The following is a 23,906-nucleotide window of genomic DNA, read 5'->3' on the forward strand; positions in this document are numbered from 1 at the left end:
TATTTATATATCAGTGATTGTTTTTACTATACATTGTTCACTTCTTAGTTTTAACAATTATATTTATTTATTTTAAAATAGTATCGCCTAAACACATGCACATATGTGTATTTTTTGGTAGCAATATGTAGCAAATGTATGATATATTTCTGTTAGGGCTGAAGAAATACCACCATGGTCTTGTATATAATATACTGTATATTCACCACTGTAACCTCTTACCCCTTTAATGAATAGTTATACTTGTATTAGTTCTTTTCTTTCAATAGTTACTAATGCTTTGTTCACAACTCAATCAGTCTATCAATTAAAATTTGACAATCCATTTGTGATTTGTTGCCAGAAATCTTCATTACATGCTTGGTCTCTCGGTTCATTTGATCTGCTGCTTGTTTACGACCCCACACACACTCTAGAAACCTCAACATGGTACAAATCGGATTCCTTTGTCTTGATTTTCAGTTTCATACGAGGATACCGAGTTTAAATCTGTGAAGGAGAAGTATTAGATGAGCAGCTGTTGTGTCTCGCTTGAGTAAATATTAATACAACAAATCACGTTGCGCTGAGACCTGAAGAGTTTCCAAGTAACCAGAACGCTGACTTGATTAGAAACAATGAAACCACACAGCTTCTCTCCCACCGGACTGTTGGCCACCATCCACCCCTTCTTTCTGCTCTCTAGTGCTTTCTCTTGTTGAAAATTAGATTAAGAAACTCTTGCTCAACCCTCCACACTAGTGACTTCATTGCAGAGAGATGGAAAAATAAGGTAAAGTGGTTTCATTCAACAACATTTAGAACATTTGATACGAAACTCGAAACGCTGATTCTTTAAGTTTTTTTCTCTCACTAGAGATAGTTGTTTGTTGACAGAAATGACTCATAGGTTCAAGAATTCACTGGATTTAGAGCAAGAGTTTGAGGAATCAAGTTCAGGTGGAGAAATACATTGTGTTAAAGTGCGTCAGAAAACTAACTTGGTCGAATAAAGTACAACAAGTTAACCTTAACAGCAAGGTTAACAATTAACAGTTTAATGATACCCGAACAGACAGGACCAAACATGCGTGGATGGTAGAACAAAAGGCATCACCGGAACTGAGGGGAAGACACCAACAAATGAAGCATTGGAGGAATCTGAAAACAAACAGAAACACAATATGTGAGTAAAAACAGAGATAAGAAGAGTAAGATAAAAAAAAGAATAAGATGGTTGTCCAAACAACCAGACAATAGAAAATGGCAAAAGTAGTAAAGGAAAACTTAAAGCTGTGGTGGATCAGGACCACACAGACGGAAAAACCAGAAGCTCAAAGGCACCGGAGAGAATCTAAAATTATCAGAAATCACAAGGAAGGAAAACGTTACTAGCTTAAAACTACTGTCAATTGACACAACACACTGGAACTTGGGAAGTTTTTTTTGGTCTGCAGCTGTTGATGGTTGCTGACCAGTTCCTGCCTGTTTTCATTAGCTTTGAGATTGATACATACATAAGGGGAAACAGGAATTGTATTGCAAAAACACACACACAAACACAGATTTTAAGAAGTAGTTAGCTTTATTTACCAAATTTCAAATCTACTCACTAACTGCTCTCAGTAGTTAACTGTTTTGATATTCCGTTTTCGTGCTTTATAATCGAATTACAGCAGAAGATGCCAAAGCTTTAACGGATTTGAACTAGTTAACTAGGAGTTTATTCTATTACAGTTTAATCTGTAACTATTACCGGTGTCACAGCAAAAGCATTTTTTCTATCCAGAAACTGTTGAGTCTGCACACTTCATCAGGTCACTAGATCACCTCTTTACCATAAAATACAGCATTTTAGTTCGAAAATAAACCAATAGGCTTCTTTCTTTGTCTTAAGGTCCGCCCAATGAGCACTCATAGATGTCATTGGATCAGACAGTTGTCAATTAAAACAGCTGATTTCCCAAAGACTGAAGTCTGATTGCATCGACCCAAATGTGTGATGGTCCACTGGCCAAACAATATTGGGGACAAGTAAGAAAACGAGTCTGTCTATGGTGTGATTTAAAGTCTGAGTTAAACTCGCGGAGAACATGGTGTACGCTTTTTTGTGCAACCCTTTCAGTGGGGCTTTGTGTACCATAAGTGAAGATGTAAAATGAACTTGCATGACTCTGTGTTCTATCTCTTTGTAAATATTCTGGAGCTGCTGAACCGTGAATTTCTCTAAGGAGATGAATAAAGTATCTATCTATCTATCTATCTATCTATCTATCTAATAATGTCTCAAGACTGCTGTGGGTCAGTGTTATTCATAGTATGTCATACATTGAAAAGACTCATCTTTTCAGAGGCTTTTAAGACTTTATATATTTTATTGTTCCATAATGTATGTATATAACATCATAGAGACATAATTCAGATCACAAACATCTTGTGAGCATTTAAATAAAATCTTTTTCCTTTTTGTGGTTACAGGAAGTGACTCTCTCAGGGTCTAATGATCTGGGCCCCATGTTTCTATAGGTGAACCCTTTCACATGGAAATGTACATTAAATCTCTCTCTTGATAAAACTTGACACATTATGAGTCAGAACAAAGCAGGTAGGGGCGTCTGTTGCTTGGATACCACTTGCAAAGAACATCAAGTGACTTGTGTTCAGAAGGAGATGATGCAAAAAGGAAACAAGCTCCACCACGTTTTAAGTTTGAGCTAATGCATGACAGTTGCTGCCACAACCCTGCTCTCACCAAGCCCCTGTGGTCGGACTGTTATTGAGCAATTATATCTATCGATTTTTCCTCCTCCTTCAGAGTGAGGCTCCGCATGACAGCTGGTCTTTGTAAGCGGCCCGCCGGACTCTGAAATGTTGCCCTCTGTGGCAACTCTGTTTGCTGGTAGGCTGGATCAATTTAACACCCTGACCTTGTTCCCAAGTCTTTATTTACTAATTATGTCTTAAATGACTTTCAAGTTCTTTTTGACCTTGTCTTTTCACTCCATGGCAACAAGAGGGGGTGGTATGCGAGGTGCAATGAAACAATAACGTCAAGGTTAGCGAACAGAACCAGTTATTGCGGCATCACCTTCAATTACAGTTTTCAATCAAAGAGCCTCGCTCGGAGATGTGTTTGACAAGGTCATTATTCATATTTGCTCGCTGTAATCCTGCATTCACGCACAGCAGCGCTTTTTCTTTTCAATAGACACATTTTTCAAATTGAAATTCTCGTTAAAGAAAATAAATGATAGTTACTTCGCTCCCCAGCTAGACACAGTTACGTCCACTTATCTTGTCCCGACCACGTAGAAGACTTTACTCTCACATTAGCTGTACATTTCTTAAGACGTATTTTAACATCTGTGTATGTTATAAAAATGTAAAATAAATCTTTTTACATATGAGAATGTTTTTTGCATGCATATTATAGATATATTTTAACATCTGTAAATGTAAATAACTTTTGCATATATGTATCTTCTTTGTATTTTAATTTTTTTTAAATCTAATTTAGTCTTAAATTGATCTTGGAATCGAATGTACTCAAGCATCAAGGTTTGTGTCATCAATCCTGGAAGTCTCCAGCTCCAATGGACTCGTTGTATAAACAAAGTGGGGCATGATTACAGCTGGCTGTGATGGACTTCGCTCTCGTAACCTCTCGAAAATCTCAAATTAAAATACAGTTTAACACATCAATACATCGTTAGCATTTTATTGTGATGAGCTGATGCAGCTTCATGAAGCAGTGTCATGTTGTTTGGAGGTCAGTAGGTGGCGCCATCAGTTTAAAAATGATTTGATGTTTCATTAGAACAGTTGTTCAAAACAAAGGAAAATAGTGCAGAGACCACCATCTAGTGGACTCTGAGAATAATATGACTGCTTCATGAAGCACTAGTGTATACTTCAGTTACATTGAATCACTTAACATTTTATAGACATATTTCTAAACATTTATTTTCATTTTTTCTTTTACATATTTAAAGATATATTTAAGGTATATATTTTTTACTTGTGCATGTCTTTCCGATGTTTAGAAAATGGGTTTCAAGATCTGTCTATGTTTTCAACAAATTGCTGTGTCCATTATGTTATTTAATAATTCAAATTGAATGCTAATATTTATCCTATAGTAAGGTGAGTCTACTTCAGATGGATGTTTAAGTTACCAGTAAGCTAACGTAACTCTGTGATAGAAACACCGGAAAGGCAGCATCTGTCAAAGTTAGAAAACAGACTGAGGGAAGTTTAAATTCAAACAGTTTGCCAGACAAACTAAAAACTGTTGGAAAAAAAAGTATGACAAGTACTAGCCTGCACAGGAGGAGCAAGCAGCTGTTTATGTCTGGACCACAGCTGTCTGTCAGCAGCAGGCAAATCCTGGGTGAGTCGACCAAGGCTGCAGAACAGACCCACGAGCCTGGTGATTGTGTAATGCAGGTGTAGTTACCATGATGCTTGTAAGGATTGCCTGTGATGATGAGGATGTTCAAAGGGCCCATAATTCCTGGCAACGTTCCTGCAGATCATGACAAGTATCATCTTCTGGAATTATGAATTGTCTGAATGTGAAAATGTTGAACTTTGAATTACCTCTTTTGTGTCTGCTCCGTTTCTTGAGCTCTTGAAATGAAAAAATAAAACGTTTCAAAGGTATAAATCAATCGAAAGTGTGAATGGAAGTCTTTTGAACGGTTCAATGGGTGATTCAGTACCATAATATTTTATTAATTATTAGTCATTTTTACCAATTTTCCCATGTTTTTAAAGTTGTAGGTTGAAGTAGCAGCTACCATATTGATCCAAATTCCCTTTAAATTACATTAAATATTCATGCCCTTGATACTGCTCTATATGATTGTTTTATAAAACAAATGTCCCAATTTTTTACATACCAACCTTTTATGTGTTTATGTTCTGGTTATTATAGTTTAAGTACCACACAAAAAACGAAATCACTTAAACCCTTGTGGACATTTAAGCTTAAATTATGATGGTTTAAATGATATTTTCTTTGAATGCAAGATTGTGAAATTTTGGGTTGACAAAGTGTAACAGATTAAAACATTTATTCATGATTATCCATCCATCCATCCGTCCGTCCATCCATCCATCCATCCATCCATCCATCTATCCATCTAGACATCCATCTAGATTTTACGTTTTAGCTTTTACTCTTTCTTCTAATATTAGCCAGTTACCATGTCCACCTACTCAAGACATTAACAGAGAGTAACAACGCTCATGCGGTGAAAAACACATCTCTGTAATTATACAGTACAAGGTGTGCTTAGCTTGAGTCTGACTGTATGGGGCACCTGCTGGTGACTTTGACAAATCAGAATGACTTTGAAAATATCCCTGCAGCAGCAGATATGAAATTTCTCTAATTAATGTTAATCCTGCGAGGTACTTGGAGACGAGCGAAGATTTTACGTGTCATTGCTTCATTTTTCCAGGTAGGTGTGATGCTCAATAGATCACAACAAAAGTGAGAAATAGGATTATTAAAACTATGTATATAAGTGTACCTGCTAATGTTGCTAAATGTGCTTCCCAAAAACTTTCGTAACGTTGTTGATTCTCGAGTTGAGTTATCTGAAATCAATAGAGGTTCCTCAGGTACTGCTGCTCGTCTTTGTGTGGAGTCACAGTGTCCACCATTGATATTAAATTGTTCCACTTTTGCCCAAAAAGAATGAATGAGACACACTGTCATCGATAGACCATCTATCATGTGAGGACAATGGGCAACATCTGGTTTTAAAAAAGCTGCATTTTGTCGAGTGTCCACTGAAAAAACAAGCATGTCATTTAAAAAACAAATATTTATATCATGCTTAAGCCTTTTTCAGTCTTAAACATTCATTTAACAATATAGAAACCCTTTATGAAGGTTCATTTTTCTAACATTCACTTTTGACTTTGATATACAACTCCTAACTGCAGTCTGGATCGAGCATGACACTGGATTTCCAAGATAAATCGGCTTCAAAATCGAGATTCAGACATTTGATACTAGGCCCATATTATTTACAGTCAAAGGACAAGCCGCAAAGTAAATGCTACTCACAACATCTATTTTCAACGTTAAATGAAATATCATTGAGGAATAAAAATAAGATTAAACATGGTTAACTAAAAAAATACTACGATGCTGAAATATATCTTCATTGATTATCAAATCCCCCCAAGATGGGAGAATTAAGGTATATCTTATCTTAGAGCAGTGTCCTTTCCATACAGTTGTGGTTTGCATAGCAAAATCATGCATTTTCAGAATAAAAGTCAGAAAGAAGGAACATGTTGTCGACAGAAAACTGTGTTAACGATTTGAAACAATAGGTGACATCTCAAGACATTCTATGATAAAAATGAGGTTAACACTTTCTGGGCTATTTTTGGAAACTCCAACTGTTTGAAGTTGTGATTCGTGTGAATTTTTTAAAATGGAGCAATTATTGGGTCTTGAATAAATTCACAGTAGTTTTAAGTCAATGAAGAATTATAGTGAAGAATATACATATAATTCTCATTTACACAGACCGACTGTTTTAAATCATCATCATCATACAAATCCTCCAACAAAGTCAACTGTTGTGGTTATTCACCTGCATTTACTGGTTAACAATGAATTTAAACAGTCAAAATTAAATAATGTCATAGTAATAAATGGTCGCAATTAGCTCTGTTATCTCAGCATTGTGTTCACCTGTTTGAAATGGGTTTGTTTATAATTTAAATGTTTTAAGAGTAAGTAAAGTAAAGGTTATTTGTAAAGCACCTTTCTAGACCAGGGTCACAAAGCGCTCTAACAATCAAAAACAAAACACAGTTAATATATATACTTTTAAAGGCTAAGACACATAAGACAAACACAGGAGTCCCAGAAAATCATGGAAAAGCCTGCACAAATAAAACAATTTTAAAAATAAAAAGAGAAAATCTAGTCAACATTGCAGTAAACTACCAACAACATGTCGTCATGTGGCACATAATTCACATAGTTTTGCTTTTCTTCAGACCTTTACAAGCATTTTTTACCTACGACTACACATACAAGTCTAGTCTTGTTTATAAGTATTTCCTGTAACGGGAAACATCTGTAATAGTCATTAGCACAACTGGTCTGAGGGTAAAGCTTCCATTAGGCAGGATCCTTTAAGGTGATCAAAATTGAAAGTAGAAAGAGAAATGTAACTCATTACGCTAATTATTTAGTACCATTTAAATTATAGTCATGTGCTTACCTCACTGAAAATCAAAATTATTTTAATTACCATGTTGAGAAACTATTAATTTGGCACTGACATTTCAACAATGCAGAATATAAATTCACTTAAAAATCCAAGCAAAATGTTTATATGTCAAGCTAATTAAACAAACCACGCTCGTGTACAGGCGTTGATTTAGTGTTGATTTATTAACGTGTAAGTAAGTAAGTAATATTTATTTAAATAGCGCTTTTCGAGACCAGGGTCACAAAGCGCTTAAACAATCAAAACAATACTCAAAAAAGTACATACTACTAAGATCAAGATAATAATGTAACGTGTGTATGCAAGAAAACTACAGGAATAAATCAGCCTCTTAACTGGACATCAACGATCATGTTCTTTAACAGGAATAATTGTTTTGGCCGTGTTCTCTAAGTGATAAATGTGTTTCAACCGACCAACAAAAATGCACTTTTGGGCCACTTTCTAGACCAACTCCTGGCCAAGACCCCAAGACAGTGATTACCAGGGAAATTTGCTTTCTTTCTTGTTAACTTCAGGCATGGAAAAAACACATCAGCTATAGATAAAACACTTTTGTGCCCAAGTATTCACAAAAGAAAAGCTTCTGCACGATACATCTTTTTTTCTTGTGTGTGCCTTCCCTTTCAATTGAAAAGTTTGCTGTATCAGACCTCACTGTAAACCCGGACTTCAGAGAAATGGAAAGGAGAGGGAGGTTTAAATACCTGTGAAAAATGAGATGAAAAGCATTTTTTTTTTTTGCAAAGTAAACACATAAACCCTCACAGAGATGGTGGGAACTGTTGGATGCACTGTGGTTAAATATTTCTGCAGGGATGTCAGAAGTTTTTCCACTAATCTGGTGAGTGGGGAAGCGACTATCCGTGTCTGAAGCCTGTCACACAGTATCACATGGCAGAGAGATCAAAACAAAAAACTTCTGCAGGGTTTTGCTTTGTCTGAGATAGAGAGCGAGAGAGAGAGGGAGAGAGAGAGGGGGAGATACTTCTCTTACACACAGAAAAGCAAATGAGAGATTGGGTGTGAGAAGGTGTCTAAATCGTTGTTAATCCTAAATTGCCATTAGACTCACTTCTAAGCTTCACCCTCTGAGCTTCACATAATGGTGAGTTTCCAAGGATTTTTACCTGAAACTTTAATTACCAGTGGCGAGGGAGTCTTCTTTTCTGTAACATTTCTCACAGGTGACAAGTAGCAAGGACTCTCTTGCACTTCAGAACTTTTAGTTGTCACTGCACGTCGGTTAGCTTGGCACTTAGAAAGCAGCCTCATGGCCATCGTCAGACTTCTTAAGTATTTAAAGGGGGGGCTGAAAAAATGTGAAGAAAAAAAACAAACCAAACAAACCAGGCAATTTCTAGGAAGGGCCTTGGAGTACGACTATGTGCTGCAGGTTTTTTGTGTATTTAAAAAAAGGACGCACAGCAGGAATTTGGAAAGTGTGGACCTGTTTTAGGAGCATTCCAATTCCTGAACACCCACATTGAAAGTTGTTTTCTGTTCTCTCAGTCGTATGTTTGTTGTGTTTGTAATGCAGGGCTTCACCTGGATTAAGACATGTTTAATGAGGGAGATAAAGGAATACGTGAGAAAATAGAAAAAGGGGGAATGGAAGAGCAAAACTGAAGGGGTTACCAGCTGGAGCAACTTAAGAGATAACCTGGTCTTCTTCCTGGACTTAGGTTTGATTAATGACCAAGCAGTGAGGATATTGTAAATCGCTTCTGTGCGTCTTCCTCCAAATACACCTGCAGCATAGAGTTCATTGACTTATTATTATTAAGAAATCTCGCTTCTTTGACATTAGGTGGCGCCATGACCACTTCCTCACTTAAACCGTACCCTTACCAAATAAGGTTGTGGTATGGTCAAGAGTTTTCTTTTGTTTTTTCTGCGCGGGAAATATAACTGATGAGAATGTGCTGAGCTTAAACTATATTATCATCTCGTATCATCTTCTTACACTTATCTGGGTCCGGGTCTTGGGGACGTTGGACCACTACGTGTTCCCAGACCAGCTCAGAGACATAGTCCCTCCAGCAAGAGACCCGTGGTCTCCCACAGGCGGGACTAGCAATAATTTTTAATAATTATTATAATTGTATCACTGCATGTGTTTTCAACACTGCTTGTGTGCGAAAGGAATATGGTGCTACTTCCTGACAGGTGCGTTCTCTGAATCTAACCACGACCTGGAGGATATCTGACTCATTAATAGGTTTATTATTAGGTTTATTATTTATTATTAAACATATTGTGAAACATACATATAACAGTGAACTAACCTGTGCTTCAGAGAGAAATTGGACAAACTCTAAAGAATGTCCTGTATTGCTCTTACCTTGCAGGTAAAATAATTTTTTACTTTAAACTAAATCTGGTGTCTACTCTTTGATTTTTAGCTCAGTCAGTTCCCTGACCCTTCAGGATTAAGCTCTATAGATAAGAGGAGTCCCAGTTCTGTAAAAGGACTTCACAAAATAAAACACTATTTGCATTTTGATTGGCCGAGTTTTCAGACGAGGGAAAACTTAATCAAGTAGCAACTTTAAAACATGGTCATGATGAGGGACTTACTGCATCTTGGAGAGGAAGACTTCAACATTTGAAACATGTGAGTCATTTAGGAGAGTTGGGTTCTCAGTTCCCCTTCAATATAACCAAAAAACTGGACCATGTAATATTGATTTAAACCCAATATGTATATTTTCAGATCTTTGTCTGTGTTTACCAACACCTCTGATCAAGGATTTGTGCCATCAACACATACACAGAGAAAGAATCAAAGCATATATCGTCTTCTTCCCTAATTAAGTATGAAATCTTCATTATAGTTGTTAATTTTTCCTGATCTCACAGTCCGATGTTAGACAAGCTATTAAAGTTGATATAAAAAGAGTAGAAGTTTCATCACTAGGTATCTGTGAAAGGATGTACATAATGGATTTTGGGGGGAAACTGGAATGAGGTCTATGAAGCAGCCAGTGCTGTGAAGGATTAGGGAAGGACGAAAATGAAGTGTCTGTTTGGCGTGGATGTAGTAGTTAAAGCTTTTGCAGTGACACGCTGTTTGAAACTGGCTTAAAAAGTGAGTTTCAAGGTGATTGATTGCAAGCTTTGGTGATATTTTAGATAGATCGCCTGATACAGGGTTTGCATTTTGGTTTCCTTGGTACGTCCTCCAGGTAGTGATGTACTGATGACAAAGCAGTGTCCTGTTTTTCAGGTGGCGGCCTTAGTTGGAAATTGATTTGTCGCTTCAATGGAATTGCTGTTCAAAGCAAGAGATTAAAAGAGTGGCTTCGTGAAGGTTCATCAGCTCATCGTATCAGGTAGACATAGGACCAGGTGGAATGATTTAACTTCACTCATGCTCTAGTACCTGGCTAGATGCCTCACTAAAGAGACGTTTGACGTTTAGTTTAAGGACAAGATCAGGTTCCCAATTTTAAATATTAGATGATTGTGTGGCAGTCGTGTCAAAAAAAATAAATACCCCCTTAAATGTGCAGCGATATGGCTTAGAGCTAATTCTTCATGTTGTATGATTGATAAACCTCCTGCCTTCTGATTTAAAATTGACAAGAATATGGGAACTGCTTTTGGTTAAATACGAACTGGCAACAGCTTTGTGGTTAAAGTTTTTTCAGGCAACTCACCCGTCTCATAATAACCGTTAATTAAATGAATGAATCACATTTGTACATTACAATCACAGTGGAACTTTTGTTTCCAGGAAAACAAGAAAACCGGTTTGTCTTTCACACACAGGTGAGTCATAATGAAACACTCCTGTTCCCATGTAGTCACTCTCAGTTTCCCATGTGCCGACGTCAACAGTACATGGGAAACTGCACCTGCACCGGCATGTTGCTACAAAACATCTCCCTTATCATAAATGAACTAATAAAAATGAAAAAACATATTAAAAAATCTGGATGTTAAAGATGATCCTCTATCACAGATCACACCTGTTTAATTACTCTTATAAAATAAACATTGGAATGATAATGATATGTGTGAACTTTCAACCTAAAAAACAATCAGTTATTAGGCTGTAACGAGAGCGAAACTTCAATCAGTTCAGCTCTGTGAGGTGTCATATTGACGCTCAACAAGCCTTCAGAAGTGAAGATTAAACTGAGGGAGAATGTGTCAATAAAGCTAGACAAGTTCAAAATGACACCGTTATTTCCTCATCAGTTTAATTAAGGAGAACAACGGTAGCCTGAGACTTCACATTGTGCCACACTCACAGAGTGAAAATCTAATTCTAACCTCCCGCTGTAAACTTCGAGACAAAGATTCAGAATTCCAACGTCTTTGTTAGTCACACATCCCAGCAAGCCATGTCAACCTCAGCTTGTTGTTCTTCACTGTTATTCCAGCAGATGCTCCACACTAACGGTTGGTCATCAAAAACCTTTTTCAAAGATCCCAGCATGGTCCCTGCAGGCACTTTAAATGATATGTGTGTCAGGATCCTGTCCTCACTCAAGTGGACCACCTTCTTGTCCATGTCCTCTTAAAAAACTGATGTAGGGCGCTGTAGTCTGCTGATGCAGCTTCAAAAACACAGCAGTCAGTAGAAAAAGCAAAGGTTCAAGGGTTGAGAAGAATCCTGCAGTGTTGTCCAGTTAAAAGTGACCATTTGACTTAACTTTTTGTTGCTGCTTTCAGACTACTACTGTTAGTGTGCGTGTGGTAACCCAATGTGTGTCTTTCTTGAAGCAGCATTTCAATATAAGTTTAAAACAGTCAATAAATAACTATAAATCTAGTGAGACATGAATTACCAAATGAACTATTAAGTTATGATTTGACTTTGTAGATTAAAAAAAAACACTGCAAAGTTTTGTCGATAGTAATATTGGCCAGAGGCTTGTGTGATGTATATGATACATATCCACGTTTATGAATTATTGATGATAATGGTTGAGTTTGAAAAAATATAATCTCATTAAACCTCACAAGCAAAATGAAATTTCTAGCTGTAAAACAAGTATATTTGAAGCCTGAAGCACAACTTGTGCACAAAATGTAGTGGCTGAGACAAACAAGTGTATAAAGAAAATCATCTAAAACTGCTCAGCCGAGACTGCAGGGAGACTTGATGTTTTATTTATTTGTCAAGATAAGAACAATATGTCATTCTATTGTCCCTCCATCACTGTATCTCGTTTAACTGCGGTTTACTACTTCACATGGCTGCCTGATATTTTCCCTCTGGAAGAAAATAAATCCATTGTCTGTTTCGCACCTGGATATTCTAAGACAAATAAGTGTGTAACTTTCAGCAAACGATTGCTGGTTTCATTGATGTTTATTTCTTCTTGTGATTGTATATAGAAAACTTGTGAAAACACCACAAAACAGGCCACATTGTCAGTTCTGATCATTCAGCTATACAAATGATTCCTTCAGGTGTGTCATAGTCTGTATGTGGTGCAGGTGCAAGTAACCAGCAGATAACCAGGAAAGCAGCAATATAATACAATTTAATATCAACAACAGAGTCCAATAAATACAACAATAAGATTCCACTATCTACAATAGTATAAGTCCAATATCTACAATAGTATGAGTCCAATATCTACAATAGTATGAGTCCAATATCTACAATAATATGAGTCCATTATCTACAAGAGTAGGAAACTAATATCTACAATACTATGAGTCCAATATCTACAATAGTATGAGTCCAATATCTACAATAGTATGAGTCCAATATCTAAAATAGCATGAGTCCAATATCAACGATAGTATGAGTCCAATATCTACAATAGTATGAGTACAATATCTACTATATTATGAGTCCAATATCTACAATAGTACCAGTCCAATATCTAAAATAGTATGAGTCCAATTTCAACAATACTATGAGTCCAATATCTACAATAGTACGAGTCCAATATCTAAAATAGTATGAGTCCAATAACTACAATAGTATGAGTCCAATATCGACAATGGTATGAGTACAATATCTACTATAGTATGAGTCCAATATCTACAAAAGTATGAGTCCAATGTCTACAAAAGTATGAGTCCAATATCTGCAATAGTATGAGTCCAGTATCTGCAATATTATGACAGGAACCAACGCCACAAACAGGGAACCTAGAAACAGAACAGACAACACGAAGGTCAAAACACTTGAACCACAAGAAACAAACTTAAGCACTCAGGCACAGGGGCATCAAAAGGCAAAAAAAAAAAGGTCTGCAGCAACATCTTTACTACCATTGCTGCTTGTTACATAAATGACCAAAAATCCTAGATGTGCTGTTTTCTAAACAAGCAGAACAATTTTAACAAGAGTTATTCTTTATACAAAGAATAACATTGTGATAATAAAATTGGCTCATGTCTTTCTTGGCTTGTTTTGGTCTCTAATGACTCTAAAGTTCCAGACCAGGAGTAGCAAAGACTTCAAGTGAATCATTCTCTACAATATTATCATCATCTTTCCCAAATGTGCCATTCGAGGTAGCCAGCTTACAGGCTGATAATAGGACTTCTATTTATTGAGGGTTTTTAAGCAGAAGAAACGGCAAAGGACACAAATATCTGTGACTCTTTTTGTTTTGTTCATTCGCTACTGCATGTGGACACATAAATAAGTCATAATCGCTCAAGGAAACCATACTAGCATGGTGTAGAACTAAGAAACTTGATTGAAGCTTGGCTCACTCCAATATGGTTGTCGGACGCATTCCCAGTTGGTCTATTTTATGGTTGTGTTGTTGTGATATTCACCTTGCGACTTTAGTAATAAGCGGAAGAAAGTGAAAGTGTATGTTTCCGTCTCTACAACAATGTGTATTTATTTTGTTGTGGGAACATAAGACCCACTCATAAAATGGAAAAATTATCTTGAAAATTGGTTTTCCCAGTTTTATTTTCCTGAAACTTGGGCAAAAATAAAGGGATAAGTACTAATAGTACCGCACTGTCACCCAGACGAACCTTTGTAGTGAAGGTTACATTAAAGTCATAACTCGTCGAATTACATATTATTAATACTGCCTTAATTTTAATACATGTATTTTTTCTGTTGCATATTTGATTTGAAATAAATTAATATATATTGAAGGTTTCATGTTGTGCTGTTTTCTATTTATTTATTTTTAAGTAGTGATTGTCTGATGAAGCTTCATGAAGCAGTGTCATGTTGTTTAGAGGTCAGTAGGTGGCGCCATCAGATTTATAAATGGCTATGAAAATAATTACGCTCATTTTCAGAGCTCACTAGATAGCATTCTCTGTTGTATAATCATTTTAATTTAAGAGAAAAAAAACTGGTATTTTAAACTAAGGTACATAAAGTTTCATCTGCGTATCACTAGCTTCACCTCATGGGAGCATTTGGAGATTCATGATTGATTTAGTTAGTTAAAATTGCTCCAAAAAAAGCTGTTGTTTTTCTTTCCTCCAGTAGAATGCCATCCAAGTCTGTGTGCGCACAGGACATTTATATCATCTATTTATCCATAACAATCTGTGTGTAGCCATTAGGAAACCTGCCAGAGCCAGATAAAGCCTTTTTAAATGCAGAACAGAGTCGTGGGGCTGCCAAAGAAAATGTTGTCAGGCGTGTTGATGGAGCGGCAAGATTTGTCCGACATGAACTGCGAACACTTCATTTGTGAGAACAGGGGGCAAAATGTTGGAGTGAAACTGCAAAACAAACAAGATACATCATTACCTTTAGGAGAAGCACATTATCGAACATGATGAATTCAAGGATTGATAATTTAATACCCAAATATCTCAACATAGTATTATATATTAAGGGGTAATATGTGTTTATGAATCCTTCAAGGGCAGAGAAATTGAATCAACTGTTTATCACGTCTAGTTTGTTTTGAAAAATAAACTGGAAAGATCATTTTTTCTCAATGGCATGCTGTGGTATTTAACAACTTTTAGAGTTATGCTGTTTTCATTTGTTGAATTGTAAGCTGTCAGTAAGCTGTCAAAAGCTGCCGTTTTGAAAGCCAAACTGTGAGTTAAAACAACCAGCAGATGGTCATCATGCTGTGGCTGATAGTAACACTGGGGCTCTGAATCCTCAACGTTCAAGATTGTGACCTTGGCCTCGGCAAACTGGACAGTTGTGGTCTCACACTCGAGCCAATAGTCGTCTATCAGAAGGAATGCTTGGCCCACAACACCAGCATGTGGTGTGACAATCATCTTTTAGGATCTCCTTCTGCTGCGCTGGGCTTTCTCCAATAATGTCTGCCACACTCTTGACTGTAGTGATGGTCTGATGAAGCTTCATGAAGCAGAGTCATGCTGTCTAGAGGTCAGTAGGTGGCGCCATCAGTTTAAAAATGATGTGATGTTTCATTAGAACAGTTGTTCAAAACAAAGGAAAATATTGCAGGCATAACGATATGTCAAATGTTCAACACCATTTTTTGGATCTAAAAGGTCCAAGTCCGACCACACATTTCCATGAATGCATCGCTCGACTATCACATGAACCAGATATGGTTGAGGAATCAAAGACGGCAACACTTTTATCTTGTTTTCATTGTAAACTCCAGAAGCTTCTGTGGCGCCAGAGAGAGTGTTCATGGCTCGACTTGTGTACTATTATCATGGTAATGTTTTCGGATGCTTGAGATGATCCTCAAACGCGGGATTATTTTTGCATGAGCCAGCACCACAACTTTGCTGAATACACACTTCCGAAAGAAGAGGATTATTAGAGTGTGTATCAATTCCAATGCAATGCTCACATGAGCAATTAAACCTTACACATGAAAGAGAGGCTATCCCGGGAAAAATATTCCTAAAAAAGGAAGTTTATAAGACGCGATCCACATCTTTGCCTTCCTCCGAGTTGCTTTAATGGTCTTCAGATAATAACCTTCCACAGCGAGTCTGTTAATACCGCGGCATATCTCTGAGCCCTGAGGCCAAACACCAGCAGGGAACAAACGCTTTCCTCCAATTACTGTTAAAATGAAAATTACAAACTGAAATATCTTTTTTTTTTATGTACCTCTCCGCAGTTTTTGTTTGTTTATCTGCTGTCAGAATCCTCATCCGACAAACAATGATGCGGCACTCAGTCATCAGCGGCGTCTTATCTCCTCTCTCACTGTCGCCGGAGCGTCCAAAGGTGACTCACGGAAGGAAATGGCGAAACAGCACGACATCATTAAATGTGCCGTTTGCAATGAGGGATTGAAATTCAGCTCAACAGGTTTTTTGTTTGTGCAACTTGGACTGGTACACAAAAGGAGGAGGAGAATGCCAGGAATGAATAACGGCTCTGTCTCCTTCATTGATTTGCTCTGAAAGAGAGAACTCCTGGAGGCACGTCTCAATAGCTCTGCTCATTGTGAATCCTGGGAAGGATCCGGATATCTATAGGCAACAAAGTCCTCTATAGAACAAACCCCTGTCTTCAGAAGTGAATATATTTAGCAGCATTTTCTGCTATTGTTGAGAGTCTGGGAGACAAACGCAGAACATCCGCCCTAGCATGTGCAGACCTGTCGATGCCAACATGCTTTTAATCATTCACGACAAGCTAAATGACTGTATCAAAGTTGCATGCTTAATCATGCAGTTAATCCCACTTTATTTAGGTCAAGAGGTACGAGACAACCTGTACAGGTAAGTCATGTTTAACACACGACATTATCAAAGCAGTCCATCTAGATAAGAACAGTATGTGCTGGTGTTAATGCACGGTTGTGACTGATCGGAAAGAGGCCAGATCTGTTCACAACTAGTGACTTTATTTGCCAATGTGTTAACAATTAAACATCTTAGTAAAATGTTTATATAAATTGACATTTCCTTAATTTCGACTGAAACATTGAATGTCTTTTCTTGATTTGCGTGGTGTTCTGTCAGTATTAACTCTGGGTTGAAGTGTGTATGTGTAAGTGTGTGTGTGTGTGCTTGAGTGTGTGTGGGAGTGTTTGTTCTCTTTTTTTAATTTAAATTAGAATGAAAATGAAACCTTAACAAAGCAATAACCTTTGAGTTGCTTAAGATACTAATCGTTCTTATGACCCTAATAAGAACTACACTTGACATTAAACAAGATACATTGTATTTACTAAATTAATACTAGTTTTAAGTCGCACTGTCTTTCAGGGAAGTCCTGTTAAATGTTCTCCTTGGTGGTGGTATGCTCCGCCTCAGTGCATTTTTTTGTTACCAAATAAACTTGGCCCCAGACGTAGATGTGTGTCTACTAAATAGAGGGTGCAGTTCAGAAGTTTGCACGGGAGGAACTCTGCATTTTGCCATGGCAGATACACATTATGACGCCAGCGGAGATGAGGTCATCCATCATAAAAAGTTACACACTTTAATTCAAGAAACTCCTGCAGTCTTATCGCCGTCCAACAAATAATAGCATTGCATGGACGTGAGTCAGGAAGGGGGGCGTGTCCAGTCGTGGTCACGTGGTCGTGCGAGCGCAGCAGCTGCCGCTTTAAAAGCAGGAGCAAACACTGGTCCTCGAACACAACACGGTGGAGCTGCTGCGTTCAAGTTCAGCCCTGGTTCAGAGGAGACTTTCTTCTGCTCGCTGCGCACATCTGGACTCTGGACCCGCGGCTGGGCTTTTTGGATCTAGCTGTTTGTCAACGAGATGATGCGTCTTCTGGTGGATTCATAAATAAGGTAAGACTTATTTAAAGAAGGAGTTATTACCTCTCGTTTGCATGTATGTTTATCCGGATGATTTAAAAATGTGTAAAGCCTAAAACATACAGAATATCTGACATCAGTTTTAAAGAATGAGAAGACACTTGACATTACAACCCATCTGAGGTTTTTGTTTTCTTAAAATGTCATTTTAGTGAACCTTAAAAAATTTGCTGCGAAAATAAGATGTGTATACAATATTAACATGTATGTATTTTTTCCGAGAAATGATACAAAATCTACATTTAAAATGTAAGACCCGAGTAAGGCTTCACTTCAAAGTTATTGGGTCAACATTTTATTCTCATTCATAAATTCAAATTACAAAGACAACTAGTGCTATGGAACTTAAAAAAAATACATTGTTACATTTATATTTATATACAGTAAATGTATATACCATGATAATTATTAGATTATTAAACATTTTGGTAATAATGATGATTAGTATCATGTATTACTTTGTTAAATCCAATTAGATGGTAGATTTAACGTGTGCAGATATAAAAAAAAAAATGAAAAGCATCATTAAAAATGTATAATAAATATAATGTATGTTTTTTTTTTATATTTGTGTTCAAGTTTTTAAAAATCCTTCAGGATCTATAATATTGAAATGACCATATGATTGAATAAAAATCCTTCCTATTAAACCATCAGTAACATCTCAATTAAACACATCATTAGTCGCAACGAGACTTAATTGAGAAATAAGACGACAATTTTCTGCAATAGAGCCAAACAGTTTTCTGTATTTAGCAGCGTGTGTTATTTGTTTGTAACCAGAAGCTATTTAAACTGACTTTTTCAATCAGCAATATAAATGTGTGTTCAAGTCACTGCCCTGGAGATTTCAACCAAAACAGAATCATCTCTTTATGATATTAAACTAGAGAAATCCTTTGTTTTTCTCAGAAGTCATTTGCTCGCTGTATTTTTGACTCTCAGTTAAATTTGTTTTTGTCTCTTCCAGATGACCGAAAAGAGGATTTAGTTGGCTTTTTCAATCAAAGCATTGTCTTCGAGCCGCGGCGTTTTCAATGTTGGATATAGTCCTGCTGCTCCCGCCAGGCTGAAATCCTCCAGGGTCAGGACCTCCCTCATGGCAGCTCTGCTCCTCGGGCTGCTGCTCTTCGCCTTGCAATCTCCTCCCATCCCTTCCTGGCCCGTGGCCGACGAGGGCCCTTCCTCACCTCCCGACATGACCTATAATGAGACCACCAGCCACCCGAACGGCACCCTGCAGCAACTCCCACAGATTATAATAATCGGCGTGAGGAAAGGCGGGACCAGGGCTCTCATCGAGATGCTGAGTCTGCACAGCTCGGTCGCGGCCGCTCAGAATGAAGTGCACTTCTTCGACTGGGAGGGTCACTTTCAGAAGGGCTTGTCTTGGTATCTCACGCAGATGCCTTACGCCTACCCCCACCAGCTCACGGTGGAGAAGACCCCCGCCTACTTCACCTCCAGCAAGGTCCCGCGACGGATCTACAACATGAACCCTCACATTAAGCTGCTGCTCATCCTCAGAGACCCCACCGAGAGGGTCCTCTCAGACTACACCCAGGTTTTCTACAACCGCCTCCAGAAGCACAAGCGGTACCAGCCCATAGAGTCGGTTCTGGTGAAGGACGGCAGGATCAATCTGGAATACAAAGCGCTCAACCGCAGCTTGTATTACATCCACATGCAGAACTGGCTCAAGTATTTCCCACTGAGCAGCATCCACGTGGTGGACGGGGAGGAGCTGATCCGGGACCCTTTCCCGGAGATGAAGAAGGTGGAAAAGTTTTTAAAACTAGAACCTCAGATAAACGCTTTAAACTTTTACTTCAATAAAACGAAAGGATTCTACTGCCTGCGTGACCATGGAAGGGAGCGCTGCTTACATGACTCCAAGGGCCGGGCGCACCCTCGCGTGGCCCCTGAAATCCTGCATAAACTCTACCAGTTCTTTCACGAACCCAATAAGAAGTTCTTTGAACTGGTGGGACGGACATTCCACTGGAAGTGAGTCTTCTACTAAAATATCCAGAAAGTTAATGTATAAACTGAATTTATTTTTCTACTAGTGTGTTTATATAATGTTGCTTCTTTTGTACGGTTCCTTTCAGTTCATTTTGTGTTGGTTCGGTTGGAACAATGTTTACATTTCCAAGGACGTAAATATTTGAATTCTACCAGGAATTAGTTATTTAAAACATTTTATGTCAGGTTCCTGCCATTTATACTTTGTGACAGGAACTGTTGATAAAAACTTAATGTTTTATTGATGACCCTCTTGTGTATAAGTGGAGTATAGAGCATTTTTTAAATTCAAGGTTTACTTAAAAAATCCATCTCTTTGTCTAGAGTCCACTTAATAAATTGATCTTTTAATAAGTTTAGGTATTAAACTTGAGCAGGTTCTTCAAATTCAAAACCAAAAAAAGCCTTTTCACAGTGTCCAAGAACACACCATAAGTCTGACAAGCAGAATAGTGTAGGTTTATATTATTTCTATTTCAGAGAAACTTAAACAGAGGAATTTATCAGTAATAGTATTAATGGTCTGGGGCCACAAGAGGCCCTTTACCCCATTCTTTACGGCCCTCACATCTTCTCTCGATGTTTCTGACAAACATTCCTGCTGCTAATTATTTAGAATTACATTACAAATCTGGTTCTGTTGATAACTCTCTCTTTTATTTGTATTTTCTTTCTCTATTTGTGTCTTTCTTTTTCACAGCTAATAAAATTATAAAAATCTTTGTCAACAACAGTCAGTCGGGAATCTTTCTTGTCACTCATCATAAAAAACCTTATCAATAAATTATGATAAATCATATTTAGACAAATGACAGTATATACAGCAGTTATAATATATAATCAAATACACATTCTTTATCTTGTTTTTATTTAGTTTTTAATTTAGGATATTAGGCTTTATCCTTACAGCAGTTTTTGTTCCTCAAGGATCGTTTTCAGATATTACCATCATATTTCAGTTTCTCTTACTCCATCCTTTCGTCTTGTGGTGTGACGGCCCTTCTGTCGGTCTCAGCAGATAAAGTGGCCCTTTAGGAGATGCAATTGTCCACCTCTGAGTTTATATGACTATCCGGCTTAAATCAAATCACTTAAACATTATTTTCTCAAGTAATGTCAGTTAAATTCTACAGTATTTGACATTTTAACAGGTGAAATTATAATATGTCGCAAGAATGTTTATTGTTTTTTTATTTTCTTGTTTAATTATTTTTTCTAGGCCTTCTATCTTGCATTTGAAGCAATATTTTGTAAACCCAAACACAAATTACTTGTGGTGTGGTTTTTAATTCAACCTTCACTTCAGGCAACACTTTGATTTAGCTTCACATTTAATTTTATAATTGTATAGAATCATTTTCTTTCTTTTCTTAAAGATGTTGACGATGCGAAGCAGACTTTTTTATGGCCAACAAACTTCTTTGCTGACACCTTCAGACACAACACCTGGTCTCGATCATGTTAAGAACATATATATCATAAGTATTTAGTATACACTGTTCTAGACGACTCTATCAGCTTGCTGAAAAAGATAAAGTCTCATTTTTAATATTTACAAATGTCTGCAAAGCAAAATGGTCACATGTAAGTGATGTGAAAAAAAGTATTTTATTCTATTTGATTATAGTATTCATAACAAATTATGACTAAAATAAACCTGCCTCTCATCTGCATGTCCTCTCTCAAAAGGGCCGGCTCATCCAGTTTCAACCTGCATATTTAATTTTGTCAGTTGAACAAAAAGCTCATTTTTAGTTTTGACACAATTCATTGAGGAAGTAGCAGTTTATTTTAACCTATTATCATAAATAAGCCAAATATGTTCGTCTGTTTCATGAGCTGCCACTGTCTAAACTTGTATCCAAGCATTAGAAAATAAATCAACAAGAAATGTAAACGTAAACATTGACAGAAGTGAAGTTTGAAAAAATCTTTTATTAAAACTTGCTGTTGCTTTTCTAGCACCTGTGGAGGTTTTTATTTTTGGTCAAATGCTTTGGTTTTGTGTTGTATAACTGCTCATGTGCACATCCATGATTTGCCTAAACTGTTGCTGTAAATATATATTTTTTAAATGTAAAATTATGACCATAATAAAGATATTATTTATTTTTAGCTGTCGTCTCTTTGGCTCCTTTTAATGACTATTTTTATCCCTCCTCTATGTATCTTGCTGCGGTTTTGGATCTGATAATATAAAAAAGGAACAAAGAGATTCGTCTCAGGCACAAATCTGTGTGAAATATGCTGCTGGGTGAGATGGTTTTTATTTATGGAGAGCGCTTCTCCACTGCCGCACACAGTCTATAGAAAGTTGCTTTATCGTCGGTGTTGTGGTGCAAGTTTAGCTCACAAAAGGCGGAGCAGAGAGGCAGAGAAATTATTATCCTCCGCAATATAGAGTATACTAAATCACAGCGTTCAAAAGGTCAGGTTTGAAAACCAGCAGGGCATGAATAACCGGAGTAATAATAATGATTTACTTAACCTAATAAAACATATGGGGAAATACAAGTGATTTATCAAGACAACACTAATGGCCTCTTCAAATGGGTCGAAATAGAAGTGATGGACGGATGAAGCTTCGTGAAGCATTTTCATTTTCAGTGCCCACTAGAGGGCACTACAGAGCCCACTGTTCTTAACATCAAGGTACAGGTTGAGGTGCAGATTTTTTATTAGTTAACATATCTCTAAATAAATTTAATTAATTTAGTATAATAATGATGAAGGATTCATCTGTCAATTGATCAGCCCTTATCTAGATATTTATCCCCCGCTATCTCATCTATACACATACAGTAGATGTTGCATCTGGATCTGTGCTGGGCTGTGAGGAGATTTATGTTTATTGTTAGTGATGGTCTGATGAAGCTTCCTGAAGCAGTGTCATGTTGTTAAGAGGTCAGTAGGTGGCGCCATCAGTTTAAAAATGATGTGATGTTTCATTAGTACAGTTGTTCAAAACAAAGGAAAATTGTGCAGAGACCGCCATCTAGTGGGCTCTGAAAATAATGACACTGCTTCATGAAGTTTCATCAGACCATCAATAATTATTCAGCGAACATGATTAAAGATTTTAGAGAATCCTCCATGTTGTGTGATGTTTTTTAAGCAACCATGTGACATAAACTGTGCAGGGCAATGATTTTGCAATTGCAGCCGAAACCTCAAACCAAAGCAGACTTTCACGGCAATGAACACTCTGAAGTTCAAGAGGAGTTCAGAGTACAGGACAGAAGGTGCGTTTAGGGTCAGAGACATCATTTTTTAAAGTGATCATTTATTGATTCAACAAAGTGTATCTTCTCTCAGAATCATGACACATATTAGACATTAAATACGTTTCCAGAGTTTAACCGAGAGAGTATTTTTGTGTTTTACTAAAGTGTAAATAGTGCGAAGGTTAATTGATGTGTGAGTGACGCCCTAAACCAACAACAGCTTCGACCTGTCAACACACGGTGCATCACGATAAGATTTATCATCGTGTGAAGTTTCTGATAAGTGGAGTTCTTCAGGGCAAACAAGAAGACAGGTAACAGAACACAGCTTCTATGAAGCAACTCTGTTTATGCCCCAGGAAGTGAATCTAGTCTTTACAAGGCCAAGGATTATTTTCTCTTTTCTTTTACTTTGAAGCATAAATATTTATGAGAGGTAAAGTGTCAACAGGATCTCACTTGTATTCAAGTTTGTTTAAAAATATATTTCCTAATTCTGCTGGAAACATTTCTTAGGCCGTCGCTCATCGCGGAGCAGTGACGTTGTTTTCTTTTGCTGGTACTTTCACTTATTTATGAAAGCTTTATCAGCAGAAGCAGCCTCGTCTGCAGGCATGTGGGAGAGAGAACGACGGTAAACAAAGAGGTGGAGGCGCAGTGAGAACTGTGGTCGATGTAATGAAAGATTTTTAAATATCTTCACCAAACTGGTTTGTTTAGTTTAGGG

The 23,906-nt window shown here is 37.3% G+C and overlaps 1 protein-coding gene across 1 annotated transcript; it reads left to right on the forward strand.

Annotated features, from left to right (window-relative positions):
• Window positions 1-17,754: 17,754 nt before the first annotated feature.
• hs3st1 (heparan sulfate (glucosamine) 3-O-sulfotransferase 1) lies at window positions 17,755-22,070 on the forward strand. The gene is made up of 2 exons (XM_087799291.1): window positions 17,755-17,903; window positions 18,901-22,070. Exon 2 carries the CDS (start codon window positions 19,030-19,032, stop codon window positions 19,939-19,941), a length of 912 nt encoding a protein of 303 aa, XP_087655417.1. The 5' UTR covers window positions 17,755-17,903; window positions 18,901-19,029; the 3' UTR covers window positions 19,942-22,070.
• Window positions 22,071-23,906: the final 1,836 nt, after the last annotated feature.

This window comes from Callionymus lyra, chromosome 9 (genome assembly GCF_982586985.1).
Source record: "Callionymus lyra chromosome 9, fCalLyr1.hap1.1, whole genome shotgun sequence".
Classification (NCBI taxonomy): domain Eukaryota; kingdom Metazoa; phylum Chordata; class Actinopteri; order Syngnathiformes; family Callionymidae; genus Callionymus; species Callionymus lyra.